Genomic DNA, 22924 nt, shown 5'->3' with positions numbered 1-22924 from the left:
TTTTACTGTGTCTAACAAAAGTTTATGTATAAAAGTATTTTCAGCAGACTCTATAATAATTAATTATTTAAATCTTTATAAATCAGCCTGTAAAGACAGAAGAAACTTTACATATGGATACGGAACTGTGTAGAAAACAAAACTATATGGCACTTCAAAAGCTCAATTCTTCCAGCTTATCAGGAAGATACATTAATCGATCATGTTGAATGCAAGTTGTGCTTTCTTAAGTTGCATCAGTATTGTCTTGTAACCAGTTTACATAAAGGTAAAGAAAAAAGTCCTTTTTCTGGTAATTTTATGAAACCCTGAGATTTTTTACATTTATGGTCAAAGGCGCTGTTGGTGGGACAGAAGGAAATAGTAATTGCAGCAACTCTCAACGACTTCCTGGAAAATTTGCCTTGTTCCATTTATAATGGCAATTGTCATTTTGGGCATTTTGAATCAAAAATATAATTTGCAGTGTCTAATTTTTAACAATATTCTGTACGTTCTATGAGGGGAATTTTAAGTGGAACTGGAGACTAATCTGAGACTAATCTGTTGGCTTCTCACTCTGATCCTCCTGGCAGGTGCAAAGGATACTCGTATGAAACCAGCAGTTTTTATTTAAACATGCAAGTTAGATCTTGATGAAACCAGGAGCTGGAGCCAGAAGAGGCCCAGAAAAGTAGATTTCCTTATTTATTTTGTAGTTTCCTTGTGCGCCAGGCCACCAGCAGCAGGGGGAGTGTTCGTTTAAGCCCCATCAGGCAGGGACAGACGGGGGAGGGGAGGGGGGAGGGAGGTGGGGGGGGGGGGGGGGAGGAGGCAGGGGGGGCGGCGGGAGGAGGGAGGGAGGAGGGGGGGAGGGAGGGGAGGGGGAGGGGGAGGGGAGGGAAGGAGGGAGGGGGGAGGGAAGGAGGGGGGAGGGGAGGGGGGGAGGGGAGGGGGGGGAGGGAAGGAGAGGGGAGGGCGGGGGGGGAGGGAAGGAGAGGGGAGGGCGGGGAGGGGGAGGGGAGGGGGGGGAAGGGAGGGGGGGAGGGGAGGGGGGGGGGAGGGAGGGAGGGAGGGGGGGGAGAGGAGGGGAGGGAGGGGGGGGAGAGGAGGGGAGGGAGGGGGGGGAGAGGGGGGGGGGGGGGGGGGAGGGGGAGGGAGGGGGGTGGGGGGGGAGGGGGAGGGAGGGAGGGAGGGGGGGGAGAGGAGGGGAGGGAGGGGGGGAGAGGAGGGAGGAGGGGAGGGGGAGGGGGGGAGGGAGAGGGGGAGGAGGAGGGAGGGGGGAGGAGGAGGGGGGAGGGAGGGGGGAGAGGAGGGAGGGGGGAGGAGGGGGGAGAGGAGGAGGGAGGGAGGGGGGAGGAGGGGGGACGAGGAGGAGGAGGGAGGGAGGGAGGGGAGGGAGGGGGGGAGAGAGGGGAGGAGGGAGAGGGGGAGGGAGGAGGGAGGGGGGGGAGGGGGAGGAGGGGGGGAGAGGAGGAGGGAGGGAGGGGGGAGGGAGGGGGGAGAGGAGGAGGAGGGGGGGAGAGGAGGGGGGAGGGAGGAGGGGAGGAGGGGGGGGAGAGGGGGGGGAGGGGGGAGGGAGAGGAGGGGGGAGGGAGGGAGGGGGGGAGGGGGGAGGGAGAGGAGGGGGGAGGGAGAGGAGGCGGGGGGGTGGGGGGGAGGGGGCGGAGGAGGGGGCGGAGGAGGGGGGGGAGGGAGAGGAGGGGGAGGCGAGGGGGGGAGGGAGGGAGGGAGAGGGGGAGGGAGGGAGGGAGAGGGGGGAGGGAGAGGGGGAGGGAGAGGGGGGGGGCGAGGGGGAGGGGGGTGGGGGGGGGCGAGGGGGAGGGCGAGGGGGAGGGGGGAGGCGGGGGGGGGGGCACAATGTACGCAGGGTCTGCCTCCGATTGATGTGCCCCTATCCATAACACCTTTTCAGAAAAGCAGTTTTAAAAACTCAGCTCCACCTGCCACGTCCCAGCATTTTTGGCGATGAACGTGGATTGCCACTGAAGTGAGTTAAGTCCCAGAGTTTTAGGCAGGGAAGGGATCTCGCACCCTGGGAGATGTGGGGGGCGGGATGGGGGGTGGTGGGCTTTGGACTAGGCTTTAATGCTGGTGGTGGATTTAAGAAATTCTCTGGAAACTGAGGAAGTTACTACCCAGCGAAGCATACAGGAGCCCATTGCAAACTGGGGGTCACTGTGGCTGCTTGCCAAAAGGACTGCAATCCTGTAAAGAGTGCAATGGCTGATAAGTATACTGTGATGCACTCTTAAATATTGTGCAGCAGCAAGGTTTGGACCTGCAGGAGGAACAAGGCATAGTGCTCAGATCCATTTTGGATGATACCATGGAAGAAGAGGAACACAAAGTAGAGGAATGTGATGAGGACAATACAGCACCAGCTGCTCACATTGCTGCTTGAGATGCCAGAGATACCCTTATTAATGCGAGGTTCATTTAAGTTGTATCAATGGATCCATATCAACAGCACGTCCAACAGCCACTCTTCCCATCACCACCCCTTCCACTTCAATGCCAGTGAGAGAAAGCAGTCCTGCAAACAACCAGCCACTCTTCCATATCCTCCCAAAGGTCTCGCCAATCATGTCTTCCTGCTCAAAACAAGAGGCTGCATCTTCCGGTCGGTGAGCAGGGAGCAGGTCCCGCTCACCAACGCGTAAAATAATGTGGGGTGACGCTGGGCATGCGTTCCGTGTCATTTAGATTTTCATTTTGGCGGACACGCAGCCGAACTGTTAACGGCCTATTAAGGCCATTAAAAAAATGATTGAAATGATTAATAGACCTGCAAAGAGCCCAGGCGTCCTTCAGAAAAAACATGAAACCTCATCCACGGGCGGGATGAGGTTTCATGAGGGTATCAAAATTTTTATAAAATGTTTAAATAAAAGAAATTGACAGTGTCACGTGAGGGGAAATGTCAGGAAATTTTTTTCTACCCTTCAAAAAATTTTCATAACTTCTATTGACCTCCCTGAGGCAGAACTTTGCCTCAGGGAGATCTGAGCGCTCTTTTGCATGCATGTGCAAAAAACACACTCCCGGCTCAGAGAATCTCCCGCCCGCCCGTCCACCCACCCGCACAGAGAGTGCACAGTGCTTTAAAGCGGATGTCGTGCTGGGTGGGCCTTAATTGGCCTGCCCACTTAAAATGGCAGTGTGCCCCCAACTGGGGGCACTAATTGGGAATCCGCCTTCCAATGCCTGCTCCTGCGCACCCACCCTAACGGGGGAAAAAGGCTGCCCAAGGTTTCTTTTCACATAGTAATCAAGAATGGGCTAGATGGAAAAGTGATGCAAAAAAAGTGATTTAACAAAAAATTAATAAGCTTACATTTTAACATACATTCCTGTGCATACCCTTGTGTAACTACAAAGTTTTATTTCTCTTTTTTCTACCACGAAAGGAGGTAGAGGCTGCTTACAACCCTGTTCTGACCGCTGAGATTTTCTTGGCTGATGACTTCTGGTCTATGGAGCCCATGAGGGCTCTACCAAAACCTGCTTCACCTGTGTAGAGGTAGACTTGGGTCTTAGAGTTATGGCAGCATTTTGGGTATCAAGGTGACCAACTGTCCTTTATATTAAGGGGTTGTCTCTGATTCTGGTGTTCGTCATGTGTTTCTAGGACAACCTGTGGGAGACTGATCCTGGGAGTATCCATGGTGAGTTTGAGTGACTTGAGCGGGGCTGCAACTGAGTTGGCCAGCAGAGAGATGATCATGTTGTGACTCAACAAGATAATTCTAAGTTGTACTTGATTTTAACCCCTCCCCCACCCCGTATCATGGTCTTGCACTCCTCATGTTTAAACTGCAAACCCCCATCTGCTTACCAACCTGCTCCCATTCTCATGACCCCCTCCCGCACTCAAGGTCACCAGCATCCCTCTCCTTTCAATGGTCTTACAGTAGAAGTGCCCCTTATTTTCTTTCATAACAGTTGGCAATTCTGTTGAGCACTGACTGAAGGTGAGGGGAAACAGGTGGCAAGTAAAAGGGTTTTGAGTGGACCTCCACTTCCATATGGCCCCTTTTGCATCATCCCTCTTGGCCCAGCTGCATCACTACCACCATTGTGCTGGAGAACACTTCAGTGCAGATCAATGATATCAGATTGTCATCCCTCCCTCACTAGCTCATGCGCAATCATTGGAATTGTGTCCCCCAGGTGGTGCTGCTGTGACTGGGCTCTAGGTGGCGCTGTGACCCCCAGGTGGAGACGGCCGTGTCTGCCCGGCTCGAGGTGGCGCTGTGAGCGGCGGAGCGTTTCCGGTTGTGATTCTCTTTCCGGTGAGTCATTTCCTGGTGCTGGCAGTGTGCTGAGGGAGCCGCGCAAAAGATGGTCAAAATGAGTAAAGAGACCAAACAACGGCTGCAGCAGGTCTTCCGCTGTGGACAGTTCGCCATCCGCTGGGGATTTATCCCGACCATCCTGTACCTGGGTCAGTCTGAGTGATGGGAGCGGGTGGGAGGCGGGTTCGGTCACGTGCTTGGGCATTCAGGCTGGAAGGTGCAAGACTTTCCCCTGAATTAACCCTGAATCTCTAAACTCAGCTCCTTTGACCACAATCAGACTGTTCGGACCCTTGGCATCGTGTAAGCCCTGAATTGAGTTTTCATCCTCATACTCCATCTTTTACAAAGATCTACATCTTTTGCTCCGCTCCTCCGCCACATCTGTTACTGAAACTTGTCCGTGCCTATTTCGCTTCCACAATTGACTATTTTAATATTCCACGTCCTGCAAACTTCAGCTTATCTGAAACTCCTCAATCCATATCTTATCCAGCATTGGCCAGCTCACCAATTATTTCTGTCCTATCCCTCTGGCTCTCCCAGTACCTCCAATTTAAAATTCTTAAATTTAAAACATCTTTGCGGCCTCTCTGTCCATCTCTCTAACCTACAGTTCCCTCACTATACCTCCAACTCTGGCTTTTATGCATCCTCTCTCCTTTCACCCAAGCATCAGCAGCTGTGTCTTCAGCCATCAAGACCCTATACTCTGGAAGTCCCTTTCTAACCTTTTGCCCTTCCATTTTCCTGTGTCACTTAAAAGCACTACTTTGACCAAGCTTTGCATCATCCTATTTAATATATGCTTTTTAATTCTGAAAAAGATTCATGTTGTCAAAGCTTTTAATCTTGCACTCTTCAAGACAATTTGTACGTATACCCAATTGATATTCTTGTGAATTGTCCTGATGAGTGCAAGATGAAAAGCTTCAACAACACATCATTTTTCAGTGATACTCAAGCTCTGTACCACCAAACAACTATTTGCTCCTTTGATTTGGTGCTCACTTTTCTCTGATCACACCTCTATGGAGCATCTTGGGATCTTCTACTCTAGAGAAGCTTTATGAATGCAAGTTGTCATCTTTAATGCTTTAGCAAATTAAGGTGTTTGTTTTGCTCAGTTATTAGTTTCTTTAACTGTTGCATAAATAGTATAACAAAATCCTTTGGTGGGGTTTGGGTTGGAATGCACACTTAACAAGTATATAATGTTAACACTTGGCCTCGCCTACAAAACCTCTCTTTTTAGCTCAAAAATTTGATGCTTTTTAAGAAATAATATTGCCTTAAATGTCAGCATGCATGATTCAACAAGATCCACTATGGCAAATAGTGTGCATGGTCACAGGTACAGAATCTACTCCAAATCACCATGAACAATGCCATGGAAAATATAGCAATATATCGAGTTGGATTTTGCTGTAGAAGTAACAGCATAACAGTACTCACGGTTACTAAAAGTGTAAATTGGACAGACCCTTCTGCCACATGTATAGTTGAATGTGGAAATTGTGATGTTGTTGCCCCAAGATAGCCTGCTGCTCCAAAAGCTGGGCTATACTGGTATCTTGCAGAGACTCAGCATTGAAATACACGGAACAGGAAGAAGTTGCTGTACTAGCATGATAGATTCCCAATGACCTGGCCAGAAAAAAGTTATAGTTGTCCATTTTGATGCAAGTGAATTTTCAATAGTGTGGTAAACCTTAATTACTGCCAAACAAGTTCTGTGGCACTGACAATTACTATCTACAAGTGTGGAATTGCATTTCTTGGGAGTTTAAGTATTAATGGAGGTTTTCCAAAAAATAACATTTTTAACTTTTTCTTTCCGCATATTTTATTTCTCAAGTCAATTTTTCTTTCTCTTTATTTTGCTTTCAATGTCTAATTTGACATAGAATTCACCATTCTAACTGGCAATTCCTGGTTCAGACTCTGAGCTACTTATTGGCAATTCCTCAGTTTGACTGGTTAGGGTGCTCTAATTGGTTCTTATACAGTAAGTTCTAATGTAAAAACCCCATAACCTGTGGGCAAAATTCAGCAAAAATCTCATGTAGCTGTCACTTTCTATAACGCTAACTTTTATTGCATGCTGCTTTTTCCATCATGACTGCCTAAAATATTTTTTGTTACACTTGAAATTACAGGGGTATTTCCATGTGAATTCTCTCAATCCCCCACTATAACATCGATGAAAATTTGGAGAAATTATATAAGTGACTAGCAGGAGATCAAGAGAATCCTTGGAAAAATTCTACCCCTCTGTTTTTCTTAGAATCATAGAATGGTAGCACAAAAAGCGGCCATTTGGTCCACCATACCTGTACTGAAACTCTGAAGGAGCAATTCACCTAGTGCCACTCCCCCTGCCTTTTCTGCATAGGCGTCTATTTTTTTCCTTTTCATATAATGATCCAATTCCCTTTTGAAAGCATCAATTGACCCTGCTTCCACCACAGTCTCAGGCAATGCATTCCTGATCCTAACCGCTTGCTGTGTAAATAGGCTTTTCCTCATTTCACCATTCTTCTTTTGCCAATTAACTTAAATTTGTGCCCTCTGGTTCTCGATCCTTCTACCACGGGAACAGTTGCTCCCTATCTGCTCTGTCCAGACCCTTCATGATTTTGAATACCTCTATTGAATCTCCTCTCAACCATGTCTTCTCTAAGGAGAACAGTCTCTACTTTTCAACCTGTCTACATAACTGAAGTTCCTAATCTCTGGAACCATTCTCATGAATCTTTTCTGCATCTTATGCCTATAAACCTGATTTATTTTAATTAACCTCTAATTGACTGACTTTAACTTCCAATGTCCCCAGCTTTGGCCTTTGTATATTGTAATTGCATCTGGGAAAATTTACTATCCAATGCAACTTTGAGCTCCAGCCATAGCTGGCTGATTCCACTTGGAGTCTTTCTTCTTGTTTCCACCTCCTTTTAACAATTTTGTTCAAGTTTAACAATAAGCAATAAAATGAAGGATTAAAAATTCACTTGTGGTTAATATTTACCTTGTACAGTAAAACTCAGCCTTACTAAAAAATATTCTTGGAATGGAATCTATTTGACATCAGAATTTTATCATTTTTTTCAATTCATTCTTTTTCAAACAATGATACCTTTTTTCTTTCTCTTAGAACATGTAGAAAATGGATGATAGCATGGAAAGAACACAAAATCCACCCTTTTCCCCCTCAATGCATTTTCCAGAATAGCTGGCATAATTTTTAGTTGTGGGATTTTTGTTGGCAAATGAATGTGAACATGGTAATGGGGCACCAAGTGCCTTTGGTTCAGTAGAGAATGGTGCTACTCTGAGGTAATGAGATGTTTTAGACACATGTGCTGCATGGGAGATATGACCCTACTTATTGGAGTATCATTTTGTAACACAAGTGATTAATAGTGTCTCATTGGAGTATCGTCTCCTCTTGTTTCCTTGTCCACTGTTGTGTAATTTGTGGTTTTGCATTCCTGAAGTATATTGAGGAACGTCATCTAAGTGTATGATCATGGGTGTGTGGCAGTTACTAAATTGTGTACCGTGTGAATGCTTTAGGGGGAGTTTAAAACCAAACAGATTTAACCTCAAGGGTTCTGAGACAGTAAACAGGAGCAAAAACAAAAATAGCTGGAAAACCTCAGCATTTGCGGAGAGGAACACAGTTGATGTTTCAAGTCCGTATGAGTCTTCATCAGAACTAAGGAAATAGAGAAATGAGGTGAAATATAAGCTGGTAGAGGGGGGTGGGACAGGTAGAGCTGGATAGAGGGCCAGTGATAGGTGGAGCCAAAGAAGAGATTGCCAAAGATGTAGTAGACAAAAAGACAAAAGGGTGTTGATGGTGGAGATATTATCTAAGGAATGTGCTAATGGATACATTAAGGTTAGCAGCCAGGACAAGCAAGTGGCAGATGGCCCTAGTGGGGGTAGGGTGGGGGGAAAGGGATCGAAATGGGCTAAAAGGTGGAGATAAAACAATAGATCAAAATAAATTTAAAAATAGGTGGGAAAAGAAAAATATATTTAAAAAATTATCAATTATTGGAAGTAGGGGGATTGGAAAGGGGGTTGGGATGGAGGAGAGAGTTCATGATCTGAAGTTGTTGAACTCAGTATTAAGTCCGGAAGTCTGTAAAGTGTCTAGTCGGAAGATGAGGTGCATCATCTGTTTTATCCAACTGTAAACAGGACCTGGGTTACACATGTTCTTGTACTCCCAGAATTAGGCATCTCATTCGCACATGACCTATCACTTAGTCATTGACAGAGTCTTGCCATGTTCCAGTAGGGGAAGTGAAATGTTCAGAGGAAGTCATTCTGCACTACTTGTGCAATTTCTGAGAATGTGTCTTTTTTTATTTATTTGTGGGATGTGAACATTGTAGACAAGGCCAGCATTTCTTGCCCACGTCTAATTGCCCTCGAGATGGTTATGGTGAGCTGCTGCAATCCATAGTGCTGTTAGAGAGGGAGTGCAAGGATGTTGATCCAGTGACAATGAAGGAACGGTGATATATTTCCAAGTCAGGACGATGGATAGAAACAGGCCATCCAGCCCAACCAGTACATGCTGCTGTCTATGGAGCCTCCCCCTGCCTCCCCCAATCCTTGCTCATCTAACTCTATCAGCATAATCCTCTATTTCTTTCTCCCTCAAATGCTTATCAACCTTCCCTTAAATGCATCTATGCTACTCAATCACTCCTGATGGTAGGGAGTTTCACATTACCACACTCTAGGTGAAGAAATTCCTTCTGAATTCCCTATTTCTTGGTGACTATCTTACATTCATGGCCTCTATTTTTGCTCTTTCCCACAAGTGGAAATGTTCCCTCTGTGGCTGCTGTTATCAAAACCTTTCATAATTTTAAAGACCTCTATTATGTCACCCCTTACCCTTCTCTTTTCAAGAGAAAAAGAGACCCAGTCTGTTCATTCTCTCCCGATAAGTATAATCACGCAGTACTGGTTTCACCTTGTAAATCTTTTTTGCATCCTCTCCAGTGCGCCTCCAACTTTTTAACAAAATGGTGGCCAGAATTGTACACAGTGCTGCAAGTGTGATCTCATCAAAGTTTGAATCAAGTTTAGAATAACTGCTCTAATTTTCAATTCTGTTCATCTAATAATAAACCACAGTGCTTGGTTTGCTATTGTTGTGGCTTTATTAATCTATATGGCTTATTTTAGTGATTTGTCTATCTATATACCCCCCCTCCCCAAAGATCTCTTTGTTTCTCTATCCCAGTTATAAAGTTATATTCCATGTAAGAAGTGGCAGCTTACTTTTTGTACCAAAATGTAATATCTGTGTTAAAATTAATTTGCCAATTAAATGTCCATTCTTCAAGTTTATTAATGACATCATATAATTTGTTCCTGTCGTCCTCTGTATTAATTATCTTCCCTTTAACCCCATTCTAAATGGCTTACCCCTTATTCTGAAACTATGACTTTTAGCTCTAGATTCTTCAGTTAGGATAAACATCTTCCCAGCGTCTACTCTATTGAACCCCTTAATAATGTTATATGCTTCAATTAGATCATCCCTCATTCTTCTAAATTCCAGAAAATGTAACCCCTGTGTGTTACCTTATCAAATGGTTTTTGAAAATTCAAATACACTACATCCACAGTGAAGAAATTTTTAATAACACAAATGCAATGACTAAAGAGATGCTATAAATAGAAAAGAAAAGCATATTATTGATCTTGGATGACATTACATAAATGTTTGCACTGAAGAAAGTTTTGATGTTCCTTTCATGATCTTGAGTCATGAGCAATTTTGAGAAGTCAAGTTCTGGAGTTTCATTTGACAACAGTCTCATGATAAGGAGTCGATCATTTAGTACTGAGATGAGAAATTTCTTCACTTGGAGGGTTGCGAATCTTTGGAATTCCCTACCCCAGTGATATGGATGCTGCATCATCGACTATGATTAAGACTGAGATAGACAGATTTTGGTCATTCAGAGCTTCAAGGGACATGGGGAGTGGGCAGGGAAGTTGAGTTGAGGTGGAAGATCAGTCATGATCATATTGACTGGCAAAGCAGGCTCACGAGCAGTATGGATTCCACCTATTTATGTTCTTATGTTCAACTGCATTAAATTTTATCTGTCATGCATCGCCTATTTTGCCAACTGTCTATGTCCCCCTGAACCCTGTTACTATGGACCTTGTTACTTACTACTGATACAATTCCAAGTTTTGTATCATCTTCAGCTTTGAAATTATGCCATCTATAGCTAAGTCTAGGTCATTAATGTAGATCAAAAAGATTCACTGGTCCTAACACTGAATACTGGGGAATGCCACTGTTACTCCCCTCCAGTCTGAAAAGCAATTAATCACTACTGCTCTCTGTTTTCTGTCCCAATGGCCAATTTTGTATCCATTCTGCTACAGTCCTTTTAATCCCGTGGGCTTTAGTTTTGTTATGCAGTACATTGTCAAATGCTTTAAGGTCTGTAACTTTTGAGTACAAACCCGTTATATCCGCTTCATCAACCTTCTCCATTATTTAATCAAATAATTCAAACACGTTAATCAAGTGCTATTTGCCTCTAACAAATCCATACTGATTTTAATTTATTAGCCCATACTTTTCTAAATGCCAATTAACTTTGTGTGTATTATCTCAACAAGTTTACCCACTGCTAATGTCAGGCTGACTGGCCTGTAGTTGTTGGGTTTATCCCCCTCTCATTTTTTGAACAGGGGTATAGCATTTGCAACCTTCCGTCCACTGGTACCACCCCCATGTCCCAGGATTATTGGAAGGTTGTAGCAGAGCTTCCCTCAAACTATAATGCATCCCATCTGGAGTGGAGGACATTTCTTTGAGAACAAGTACCGCCTCATTATTTTTATTTAATCCAATATTGCTATTACTTCCCCTTTACAACTGTATCTGCTTCACTTGTGAAGAGTAATACAAAGTACTTATTTAGTATTTCAGCCATGCCTTTTGCCTCCACAAGAAGATCATTTTGGTCCTTAATTGCCACCACATTCTCTCTCTCTCTCTCTCTCTCTCTCTCTCTCCCCCCCCTGCCCCGCCCAGCCCCACCCCACCCCACCCCACACTTTGACTAACCTTTCATTATTTGTATTGTTTTTGGTCCTATTCTGACGAAAGCCTGTTTACTGATATTTCTAATAATTTTGCTTGTAAAGCAGTAGGCAGAGCAGGACCGTGCAGTCCAATGTCATAAGGTATGAGAATGTCCATTTCTTCTGTCTGCAAACTGAAAAAGGAATTCCTCAGTTTAGGAGGAAATGTTGATAAGTTGCAGTTTTCACTGTCAGGACTCCTAGTGCTAAATATTTATACCAGTGGATGATAAAGTGTTTAAGTATTCTTTGGGGACTGGGATTTTACTTTACATTCGGAATTTCCTAAACCTGAGCTGCCCCAGGTATATGAACAATCTATCTCAAAGTTGCTGCCAAAACATCCATGTCTGGAGTGCGACTCTTGTAGAAATAACAGCATGAACTGCTAGTGTTTGACCAGTTGACCTTGCAAGTTCTGTATTTATTTTCAAACTAAATCTGAAATTGGGAAATGAGTAGAGGAGATCAGTTGGAGGAAGGTAGCTTGATAAGGCAATGGCAAATCTGCTTGTTACACTATGGATAGCTCTTGTCATCTTACTGTTGGATAGGTTCAGAGGTAAATGAAAAAATAACTTTTGGCATGTTTCTTGCAAGGCTACTGACAGGATAATTGGTTGTGCATCTGGTTGGAAATTCAAAATGATTGTCTACTCTTTGCAAGACTTGTAGATGCCTCGACATAGTATTCTCGCTAAGAAATGAGTATTTTATAGGTCTATCATTTCTAACTTGATCTGGCAACTTATTCTCTTTTGCCTTAATGCTGAGATTCTGTGCAGAATTTTAATTGCCAAGAGCTTGGGTGCAGGCATGGGGTTTAATCCCTGAAGATGGCACTAGCTGGGAACATGATGTGATTGTTCCCGCTTCTGGGCTTCACCCAGGTAGGTTTGTAGGCAAGCGGGGAATTCATGTGCAACTGTTGGGAAAGTCATTTTAATATGCAAAGAGGGAATTAGCTTTGAAGCTAATCATGAACTCTGCTTTAACAGTAAGTGCATTGCTTTTCCAGGACCCCTGCAACTTGCCAGCTTCACCGAGGAGAGATCACAGCGGGGAATGATTGTTTCATGAAATTGATGTGCTGAGAAGCTTTTAAACAGTGAAATTGCAACACTTTTGGGCGAGCCTGAAATCACTACTTTGTGGATCAGTTTCAGCCTTTTGGGAATACTTTCAACTGCCTTGGGGTATACTCATCTTCACTTCAACTCTCTTGCTGTCAGCCTTCACTTCAGCAAGGGAGCAACTTATACAACAGTAACTTGGACCTCTGATCAAGAGCAACCACACCAATAGCTGCAGCAGCCACATGCTACTCCACAGGACATAGGGGATAGTCAGAGAGCTGCAGCTTTAAGAGGGAGAAACTCCTATCACAGGGTACACAGAGGGTGAGAATCACAACATGACAAAACAACAGTGCCTGAGGAGGCTCAGCTTTCATAACCGACATTTGTAGCCTTCTGACGCAAGACCTCCTTCCAAGAGGACCAGGTGGAAGTGTGTTACCAGTGGCTGTCAAGATCACCGCAGTTCTGAATTTCTTCGCCTCCAGCTCCTTCCATGGATCTGCTGGTGACATCTTAAGGATATTTCAATTTGTTGCCCATCAGTGCAATTGCAAGGTCACTGATCCCTTGCAAGGCCACTGCTTATATGCATTTTGCCACCAATGAGGCCAGTCAAACAAAGAGGGCTGTTGGTTTCATGGCACACATGTGGCAATCAGGGCTTCGCCAGATCAGCCTGGATTCGTCTTCAGTACAGGGATTCTACTTTCTCAATATCCAGTTAATATTTGACCACCAGAAGGTGATCATACCTGGCCTGCACTAGATATCCAAGAACTGCCATGACTCATTAATTTCTGTAGTAGTCACATTTTGTCTCTTTATGTCTCCACACATCAGCGGTGGCTCAGCCTTGGGGATCAAAGGCAATCCTCTGCAGACCTGACTGCTGGCTCCTGGAAGGAGTCCTACTGAGTAAGCCAGAGGTGAGATATAACAGGAGTCACATCACCACCAGGGCATTAATAAAACAAGCCATTAAGTTGCTCAGTTGCAATTTGGGCTTTTCATCAGATCTAGAGACACCCTTCAGTATACCCCATCAAGAGTCTCCAGAATCATTGTGATCTGCTGTGTCTGTTGTGACATTGTGCTGCAAGTAGGAGTGGAGTTGCAGGAAGAGGAAGGTGCAGAATGCCTGGCTTATTTCCCTGCTCTGACTGATGAGACACCTGTGGCAAACTTAGAACCTCTGAGGGCTCTGCCAAAAACTGCACTTATGCAGGGACAAACTCGGTCATTGGGACAGGAGGAGACATGGGAGACCATGTCGGCAGAGGGGAAAACTGATAGCAAGTGGGAGCACCTTGTGAAGAGTCCCAACCACTATATGCCCTTTTTCCCCTCATGGACCACTTGCACTTCCCTGCGAGCCAAGAGCTGGAGAGCACTCTGCTGCATGCCAGTAAGGTATTGAGCCAACAAAGGTGAGGCTTTGCTCCATTCTATGTAAAGTGGCAACCAGAGTGAGCAAGCCATTGGTCTGGGCCAGCATGCACTTGGTAGCTTGCCATGTCTGATTCTCCAGGCAGATGGGCATTCTTTCCATAGAGATGGACACCAGTAGCAATTACCTGAGACTTTGGCGCTCATGCTAGAGAATGGGCTCCTTCAATCTCTCTCCAAGGGTGCACACTGCCTCTGGAAATGTTGACAGAAGAACACACGTTTCCTGTTGCCCTTCACTGCTGTTCCTGTCTCCTGCTCACGTGATGTGTTCTTCACCATGTGATAATCCAGCTATCCTTAATGTAGTATCCACTGAGGTGTGTATCTGTGCTAATGGAGGGTATAGATGAGTCATGTGGCACTCCTATGCCTGAGGACTGTTCCTACCTAAAACTGTCACTACTTAATCTTTCTCAGGAATTACTATTTAATTCTAGCTACTTTATCATCCCCTATTTTGAGACTGGCAAGAAATCCAGTCTGGATGCTATCTTATTCCCACCCCCTATAAGTAACAAGTGAAGAGAGCATTCTATGGAGCCCAGACCTCTGCCGCGCTGTGTTAACTCAACATTATTACAATAACACAGTTCTTCCTTGCGGCTTCTTCCAGCCTGGTTGATGCTATTTAATTACAAAGCTGAAAAAAATAACTTTTTTATTATAAGCTTTCACCTCATTGAGGAGGCTTCAGGCCAATCCATATCCAACAACCTGCTGTGAAAATTCTGCTCACATTTTGGCAGCTGTGACAAATTCCACCATAGCAGCTGAGACAATCCACAACATTCTAAAACAATTAACAATATTCTAAATAAAATAACTCTCAACATTCAATTCAAATCCAAAGTAATGCAATAAAAGGCCCTTATTAGTACTACCTGTAGAGGTTCTGATGAAATGATTTGTGTTGTGTCAATCCGGTTCCTAGTAGCTGTTCATAGAATAAACACTTAATAATTCATACTCACTAGAGAAATTTACACAGGTATCATTGTTGCTATTCTAAGGTTGGAGTTAATGCATATCGGGAAATGTAGACTCATCCTCTGGCTTGTGCTTGAATGAAACACTAGCAAAAGTGGGAATGTGTTCAATTCCCAGCCCAACTACCCTTACTTGACCCAAAAAAATAATGGCAAAAGTATAATATTGTCAATAAATCTGAGATTCAAAATTGATGAATACAGACTTATTGATGTGATCAGTCAGAAAGGAGCTGAATATCCCTGCATTACTATGTTATATCGATAAGTGTTATGAAGTGGCTACCCATACACTTACTGGTGACTCTTGAGCTGCTATTGTTATGCTGGTTTGACTTGGCCTGTGTGCAGATATGTGACATTGTGATTTGGGAAAAAATGCGAATTTTGGTTGCTGTTATTTTCTTGGGTAAATTCCATTACCTATCGATGAAGCAATCTTCATTATGTCACGGGCAATTCTGTACAAAACAGGCTGTTCTTAATCAGCAGTTTTAGAAACAGGAACAAACAGAATTGAGAGCTTTTCATAAGTCCCTGCAATGTATTGTTTAAAAAAGCTTTATGCTATTAATAAATGTTGTTAGAACCGCAGACCTTTTGGTCTAGATTTGATGTCTGGTCCTTGTTTGAATTTTTAAAAACTTACAGTGAATCATTTGGAAATTAATTGCTGAGGCATTTTGGAATTGGGACCACAAACAGTGAAGGTGCCTACTTCCTGTTTGCATTTTTTAATGACGTTATTGTAATTGTTATGGCCATTTGAGGAGCGGTGAAAACGACTCCTCTAACCTACCACTCTGAGTCTATCCGTAACAGAGTTCTTTTTTGTGAATTTAGCGAGTATGTGCTTTGCCAATACTGCAGGAGTCCCACTATGTACTTTTTGATTATGAAGAATTCGCCTGAGTTTAAACACAGAACAAGATCTTATTGACATTATTTCCTGACTTAAAAATACTAGGTAAATCGCAACCAATGCTATACGTCACACACACTCGCCGGGCCCACACATACGCTAGTACAGATGGTAGAATAAGAGGATGAGCTTAAAGTTGTTTACATTAAAGATTGTGAAGAAGATAAATAATCAAAGAAATGTACAGTTAACTGTCCTTTGCTTCGTCTTGATGCAGTGATTCCATGTGGCTGTTGTGTCTTCCTGGGTGTAGTTATATGGAGCAGATGTTCCCAATTTATTCCCAAAAGTTCTTGGTTTGCAGAAGATGTCTCTTCTCAGGATGGTTACTTGCAAATCTGGGTGCAATACTTCTGAGAGCGAGAGAGCAAGAAACCATTTCCTTGCAGCTCTTCATACAGCATTCTGATCTCTCTTTGCGATCCCTCTGGCTTTGTAAAACAGTTCTTAAAAATTCTGCTGGCTGTATATTCCAGAGGAATTCAATTACCATGTCTGCTGTGGTCATTGTTTTGTAGAACATGGAATTGCATTCTGATGTCTCATCTCATAAACTTTTGAAGAGTTTCAAGATAGTGTGAAAGCCAACAGAAAATGAGGCCTTTAACACTGCTCAAAGAATTTTGTATGTCCCTTTTTCATCCCGCTTGGGTAGAGTGCAAGTTGTATATTCTGGCTGGCTGGCAGCTCTTTATTGTTGTAATAGGGTTACAATTTATTGTTTTTTTAAAATTGAGCCGGAAAAAGGAGAATTAGAAATTGTATTATTTTTAAAAAAACACATTTCATAACATAGTATACTATGTTATGTTATATATCATTGTAATGATATTTTCCTGATGACATCTAAGGACATAGTTATACTATCTCTTTTATGCTACCACAAAAAACCTGCAAATGTAGCAAATCTCAAGCAGATCAATGTGATTCACTCTTAGGGAGGCAGTCCTATTCTGCTTGGCTTGGGCAATGCCTAAATTATTACTGCAGTATGGTGTCATACTGAGTTTAGCAAGTGTAGTCCCTGGACACCTCATAAACTTATGTAGTTGTTTTAAATATTTTGATATTGCCAACACTCCTGCTTGCTCTCTCAAATATTTGGAAAGCTAATGGGTAAGAAGGGAGCTCTGCATATGCATGTATGTAAGAGTGTACAGGACTATCTGCCAGCCATGAAGTTGATTCAGGGTTGGCCAGTGTAATCAATAGTGAAACGGATGCTATCATTGCTGGTATCTAGTAGCTGTAGTAAAGAATACACTCAAATAACTTGGTACTTCACACCATGTGTGTCTCCTAATCATCTTGTTTTACACTCCTGTAACTTTGAGCATTATATTCTTACTCACTTGTCAAATGTGCACTATAATTCTGTTAAACTTATTGATGATTTGAAGAATGAAATTATTTGGTTTATAATCTAAAACACAGAGCCAATTGTACAATCTAATGCTGAAAAAGATGGTTCTCGTTAGATCACAGATGACAGAGCTTTTATTATAGTGCTTTTTCTTATAGTATTGTAAATGATTTGGCAAGTTTTCAACTTTGCAGTCCTGGAGAGAATTGCAGATTCATTAATATTTCCTGTAAATGAATAATGAATTGAACATTAGGTTCTTAACTGACTAGAAGCTGAACTCAATCACTGACTAGTGTGGCAAGTGCCAGTTGAATTGATACTTTTTAGATTTTATTTTGCTGTAATGGCTGAATCACTTCAATCAGACTGGCCTTGTGAAATTTGAGTAACTGAGACATTTTGTGGGTGGGGCAAGGATGATTCAAAAAGTTAGGATGAATGGGTGTTAGCGTTTGTGTTCGTTTTGGATGTGGCAATTTCGGTTTTGGGAGATTTTATTTGAAATACATTTACGGAATTTTCTTTCTTCCATTTTCATAATACAAGTGAATTAGAAGAATCAATCATTTTCTTTGCCAGGGAATATTAATAAATTTGCAGCGCGTGTTTACTTTTTGCACAGTGCTGATTTATTTGGAACACATTGTGCCACACTGCTTTGATGCTGTAAAAGTTGCACGTTGACACCAAGCTGTTGTTCCAATCACAGTTAAATTGTTGACTCACAGGGAGCAGAACAGTTTTAGACACTGGATATGGGATGTCAGAATCAGGTTTTTGGGTACAGGGTAAGAAGAGCGATAAACACAAAGTATGTGGACAGCAGAAGAGAACATGACCTGGGAGAACACACAAAGAGTAGAAGTCAAAAAGCAGATAGGGCAAAAATGAACAATGAAATTGAATTATCAAGCAGCACAGAACAAATAGCAAAATATTTTACTCGCCTATAAAAGGAAAGTCAGAATGGGAATATGGCCACTTAACAAGGGGCAGGTCGACATCATAGGCTATGATAGAGAAGTGACAGAAATATTAGATAATTACTTAGATTTAGTATTTACTAGGGAACCATGACAAGCGGGCATGACATCGGGTGATAAGATTAGAAATGAGATAACTGCATTTAAAATAAAAATAAGTCAAATATTAAATAAGCTAATCAAACTTGGAGATAAAATCCTAGATTTGGATGGATTACACATTTAAAAAGAATCTAGGAGAGACTAGAAGCATTACTACACATATTTAATAATCTGTTTGAGAAAGGTGTAGTGCCAGAAGACTGGCAGGTGGCTATTGTTACTTGTAAAAGGAGAAATCTTGCTTGACAAAACTCATTGAAATTTTTGTGGAGGTAATAGAAGTAAACAAAGGTAATAGTAGATGTACTTTATCTAGATTTTCAAAGGGCCTTTGATAAGATATATAATAGATTAATCATTAAGGTCAAAGGATGTAGAGTTGGAGAACAAGTAGTAGAATGGATAGCTAACTAACTTCAAGACAGAAAGCAAAAAGGAGTAGAGGATAGTTATTCAGTGTGACAGAATTTGGAAAGTGGCGATTCACAGGAATCAATGCCACTGTTGTTCACAATTTATAGTAATGATTTAGACTTTAGAATCAAAAACAATTTCTAAATTTGCAGATGACACCAATTGGGAGGGCGTAGTCAATACTGAAGAGGATTGCAACAAAATACATGATATTAAGAAACATGCAGAATGGACATAATAGCAAATAAATTTCAACATTAATAAATGTGTTACATTTTGGCAAGAAAAATAAGAAGGTTGCATATTATTTGGAAAATAAGGATCTCAGTGGGATAGAGGAGCAAAGGGATCTGGGTGTATAAATACACAAATAACAAAGAATGGCGACACAGGTTAACAAGGCCATAAAAAAACAAACAATTAAAGTTTATTTTTAGATTAGTAGAATTGAAAAATAAAGAAGTTACGCTAAACTTGCATAAACTTGGTTTGGCCACACCTGGAACACTGAGTACAATTTTAGTCAGCATATTATGCAAAAGGGATAGAGGCACTGGAGGGGATAAAGTAAGATTTAAAAGGCTGAAACCAAAACTAGAGGCCATTAATAAAAGATAGTCACCAAGAAATCAAATAAGGAATTCAGAGGAAGCTCCTTTACCCCAGGAGTGGTGAGAATGTGGAACTTGCTATCAAATTTGCTAGCAAATCGTATACATGTATTTAATAGGAGGCCTGACATGAAGCCAAGGTGAAAGAAATAGAAGTTATGCTGATAGAGTTAGATGATGAAAGACGAGAGGAGGCTCAAGTAACAACAACAGCTTATATTTATATAAAGCCTTTAACTTAAGGGGGAGGTGATAGCATTGTGGTATTGTCACTGGATTAGTAATCCAGAGACCCAGGGTAATGCTCTGGGGACCCGGGTTCGAATGGTGGAATTTGAATTCAATAAGTCTAAAGATGACAATTGTCAATTGTTGTAAAATCCCATCTGGTTCACTAAAATCCTTTAGAGAAGGAAATCTGCCGCCCTTACCTCGTCTGGCTATACATGACTCCAGACCCACATGACTCTTAAATATCTTCTGAAATGGCCTAGCAAGCCACTCAGTTGTATCAAACCGATACAAAGTCACAAAAAAAGAATGGAACCGGCCGGACCACTCGGCATCGACCTATGCACCAGAAATGACAATGGCAATCTCAGCCCTGTCGACCCTGCAAAGTTCTGGGGGCTAGTGCCAAAATTGGGAGAGCTGTTTCACAGACTAGTCAAGCAACAGCCTGACATAGTCATCCTCACGGAAACATACCTTACAGATAATGTCCCAGACACCACTGCCACCATCCCTGGGTATGTCCTATCCCACCAGCCGGAAATTGTGGCACAGTGGTATGCAGTCAGGAGGGAGTTGCCCTGGGAGTTCTCAACATTGACACCGGACCCCATGAAGTCACATGGCATCAGGTCAAACATTGGCAAGGAAACTTCCTGCTGATTACCACGCACCTCTGCCCTCAGCTGATGAATCCGTGCTCCTCCATGTTGAACACCACTTGCAGGAAGCACTGAGGGCGGCAAGAGCTCTGGGTGAGGGACTTCAATGTCCATCACCAAGAGTGTCTCGGTAGCACCACTACGGACAGCTGGCCGAGTCCGAAAGGACATAGCTGCTAGGCTGGGTCTGCAGCAGGTGGCGAGGGAACCAATGAGGGAAAAACGTACTTGACCTCATCCTTACCTCAGTGCCTGCCACAGATGCACCTGTCCGTGACAATATCAGTAGGAGTGACCACCGCACAGTCGTCGTGGAGACAAAGCCTCACCTTTACATTGAGGATACCCTCCATCATGTGTGGCACTACCACCATGCTAAATGGGATAGATTTCAACAGATCTAGCAACTCAAGACTGGAAATCCATGAGGCGCTGTGGGCCATCAGCAGCAACAGAATTGTACTCGAACACAATCTGTAACCTCATGGCCCACTCCACCATTACCACCAAGCCAGGGGATCAACCCTGGTTTGTTGAAGATCACAGGAAGGCATGCCAGGAACAGCATTAGGCATATCTAAATATGAGGTGTCAACCTGGTGAAGCTATAACACAGGACTGCTTGCATGCCAAACAGCATAAGCAGCAATTGATAGGGCTAAGGGATCCCTCAACCGACAGATCAGATCCAAGCTCTGCAGCCCTGCCACATCCTTGTGAATGGTGGTGGATAATTAAACAACTCACAGGAGGAGAAGGCTCCACAAATATCCCCATCCTCAATGATGGAGGAGTCCAGCAATCAGTGCAAAAGATAATGCTGAAGCATTTGCTACAATCTTCAGCCAGAAGTGCTGAGTGGATGACCCATCTTGGGCTCCTTCGGAGGTTCCCACCATCACAGATGCCAGCCTTCAGCCGATTCGATTCACTCCAAATGATATCAAGAAATGGCTGAAGGCACTGGATACTGCAAAGTTTATGGGCCCTGATGATATTCCAGCAATAGCTCTGAAGACTTGCGCTCCAGAACTTGCTGTGCCCCTAGCCAAGCTGTTCCAGTATAGTTATAACACTGGCATTCTACGTGGCTATGTGGAAAATTGCCCAGGTATGTCCTGTACACAAATATCAGGACATATCCAACCTGGCCAATCACTGCCCATTCGGTCTACTCCCCATCATCAGTGAAGTAATGGAAGGGGTCCTCAACAGTGCTATTATGCGGCACTTGCTTAGCAATAACCTGCTTATTGATGCCCAGTTCAAGTTCCGCAAGGGGCACTCATTACAGCCTTGGTTCAAACATGGATAAAAGAGCTGAACACCCGAGGTGAGGTGAGAGTGACTGCCCTTGACATCAAGGCAGTATTTTACAGAGTGTGGCATCAAGGAGCCCTAGTAAAACGAGTCAATGGGAATTAGGGGGAAAACTCTCCGCTGGCTGGAGTCATACCTAGCACAAAGGAAGATGGTTATGGTTGTTGGAAGTCAGTCATCTCAGCTGCAGGACATCACTGCAGGAGTTCCTCAGCGCAGTGCTCTTGGCCCAACCATCTTCAGCTGCTTCATCAATGACCTGTCTTCCATCATAAGGCCAGAAGTGGGGATGTTTGCTGATGATTGCACAATGTTGAGCACCATTTCTGACTCCTCAGATTCTGAAGCAGTCCGTGTCCTTCGGCATCTTCCAAACCCACAACCACTACCATTTGGAAGGACAAGGATAGCAGATAGATGGCAACACCACCACCTGGAAATTCCCCCCCTAAGTCACTCCTGACTTGGAAATATATCACCGTTCCTTCAATGTCGCTGGGACAAAATCCTGGAACTTCCTTCCTTACAGCACTGTGGGTCTATCTACACCACATGGACTGCAGCAGTTCAAGAAGGCAGCTCACCAACTTTCTCAAGGGCAACTAGGGATGGGTAATAAATGCTGGCCTAGCCAGCGAAGCCCACCTCCCGTGAAGGAATAAAAACAAAAGTCCCAAGGCACATTAAAGGAGCATTTTAAACCAAGTATAACACTGAGCCATATAAGAAGACAATAGGTCAGATGACCAAAAGTTTGGTAAAAGAGGTAGGTTTTGTGTCTTAAAGGAGGAAAGTGAGGTGGAGAGCTGTAGGGAGGGAGTTCCAGAGAATGGGCCCTAGGCAACTGAAAGCACGACCATCAATGGTGGAGAACTTGTGCTTGGTATTGACAAGAGGCCAGAATTAGAGAAGCGTAGATATCTCAAAAGACTGTGGGGCTGAAGGAGTTTATAGAGAAAGAGAGGGGCTAGCCATGGAAAGTTTTGAAAACAAGGATGAGAATTTTTAAAATAAGATGTTGCTCAACCAAGAGCTGATATTGACCATTGAGCACAGGAGTGAAAGGGGAACCGGAATTGCTGCGAGTTAAGACATTGGCAGCAGAGTTTTAGATGACCTCAAGTTTACATAGTTAAAATATGGGAACCCAGCCAGGAGTGTGTTGGAATAATCAAGTCTAGAAGTAAAGAAGGCATGGATGAGGGTTTCTGCAGAAAATGAGCTCTGCCGGACGAAATTGAAGGGGTAATACATAAATACCATCATGGACTGGTGAGGCTGCATGGCCTGTTTTGCGTTCTTTATTCTATGTAATCCTGTATACTCTAGTGTCTGTCATAGTATTATCAGGTGCTATTCTGCGGGAGCATTGTGCTTTGGCC

At 43.3% G+C, this 22924-nt stretch overlaps 2 protein-coding genes across 2 annotated transcripts in view; both read left to right on the top strand.

Moving 5' to 3' along the window:
• The window catches only part of LOC121276044 (solute carrier family 40 member 1-like), a 43459-nt gene extending 41076 nt beyond the window's left edge, over window positions 1-2383 (top strand). The window contains exon 10 of the mRNA XM_041183990.1: window positions 2246-2383. Coding sequence (XP_041039924.1) covers window positions 2246-2383 — 138 coding nt within the window. The remainder of the gene's footprint in view (window positions 1-2245) is intronic.
• Window positions 2384-4261: 1878 nt separating this feature from the next.
• The window catches only part of tomm7 (translocase of outer mitochondrial membrane 7 homolog (yeast)), a 35074-nt gene continuing 16411 nt past the window's right edge, over window positions 4262-22924 (top strand). The window contains exon 1 of the mRNA XM_041185223.1: window positions 4262-4426. Within this exon, the coding sequence (XP_041041157.1) occupies window positions 4324-4426 (103 nt within the window). The 5' untranslated portion in view covers window positions 4262-4323. The remainder of the gene's footprint in view (window positions 4427-22924) is intronic.

This window comes from Carcharodon carcharias, chromosome 3 (assembly GCF_017639515.1).
Source record: "Carcharodon carcharias isolate sCarCar2 chromosome 3, sCarCar2.pri, whole genome shotgun sequence".
Classification (NCBI taxonomy): Eukaryota; Metazoa; Chordata; class Chondrichthyes; order Lamniformes; family Lamnidae; genus Carcharodon; species Carcharodon carcharias.
This window is presented reverse-complemented; position numbering and strand designations above follow the sequence as displayed.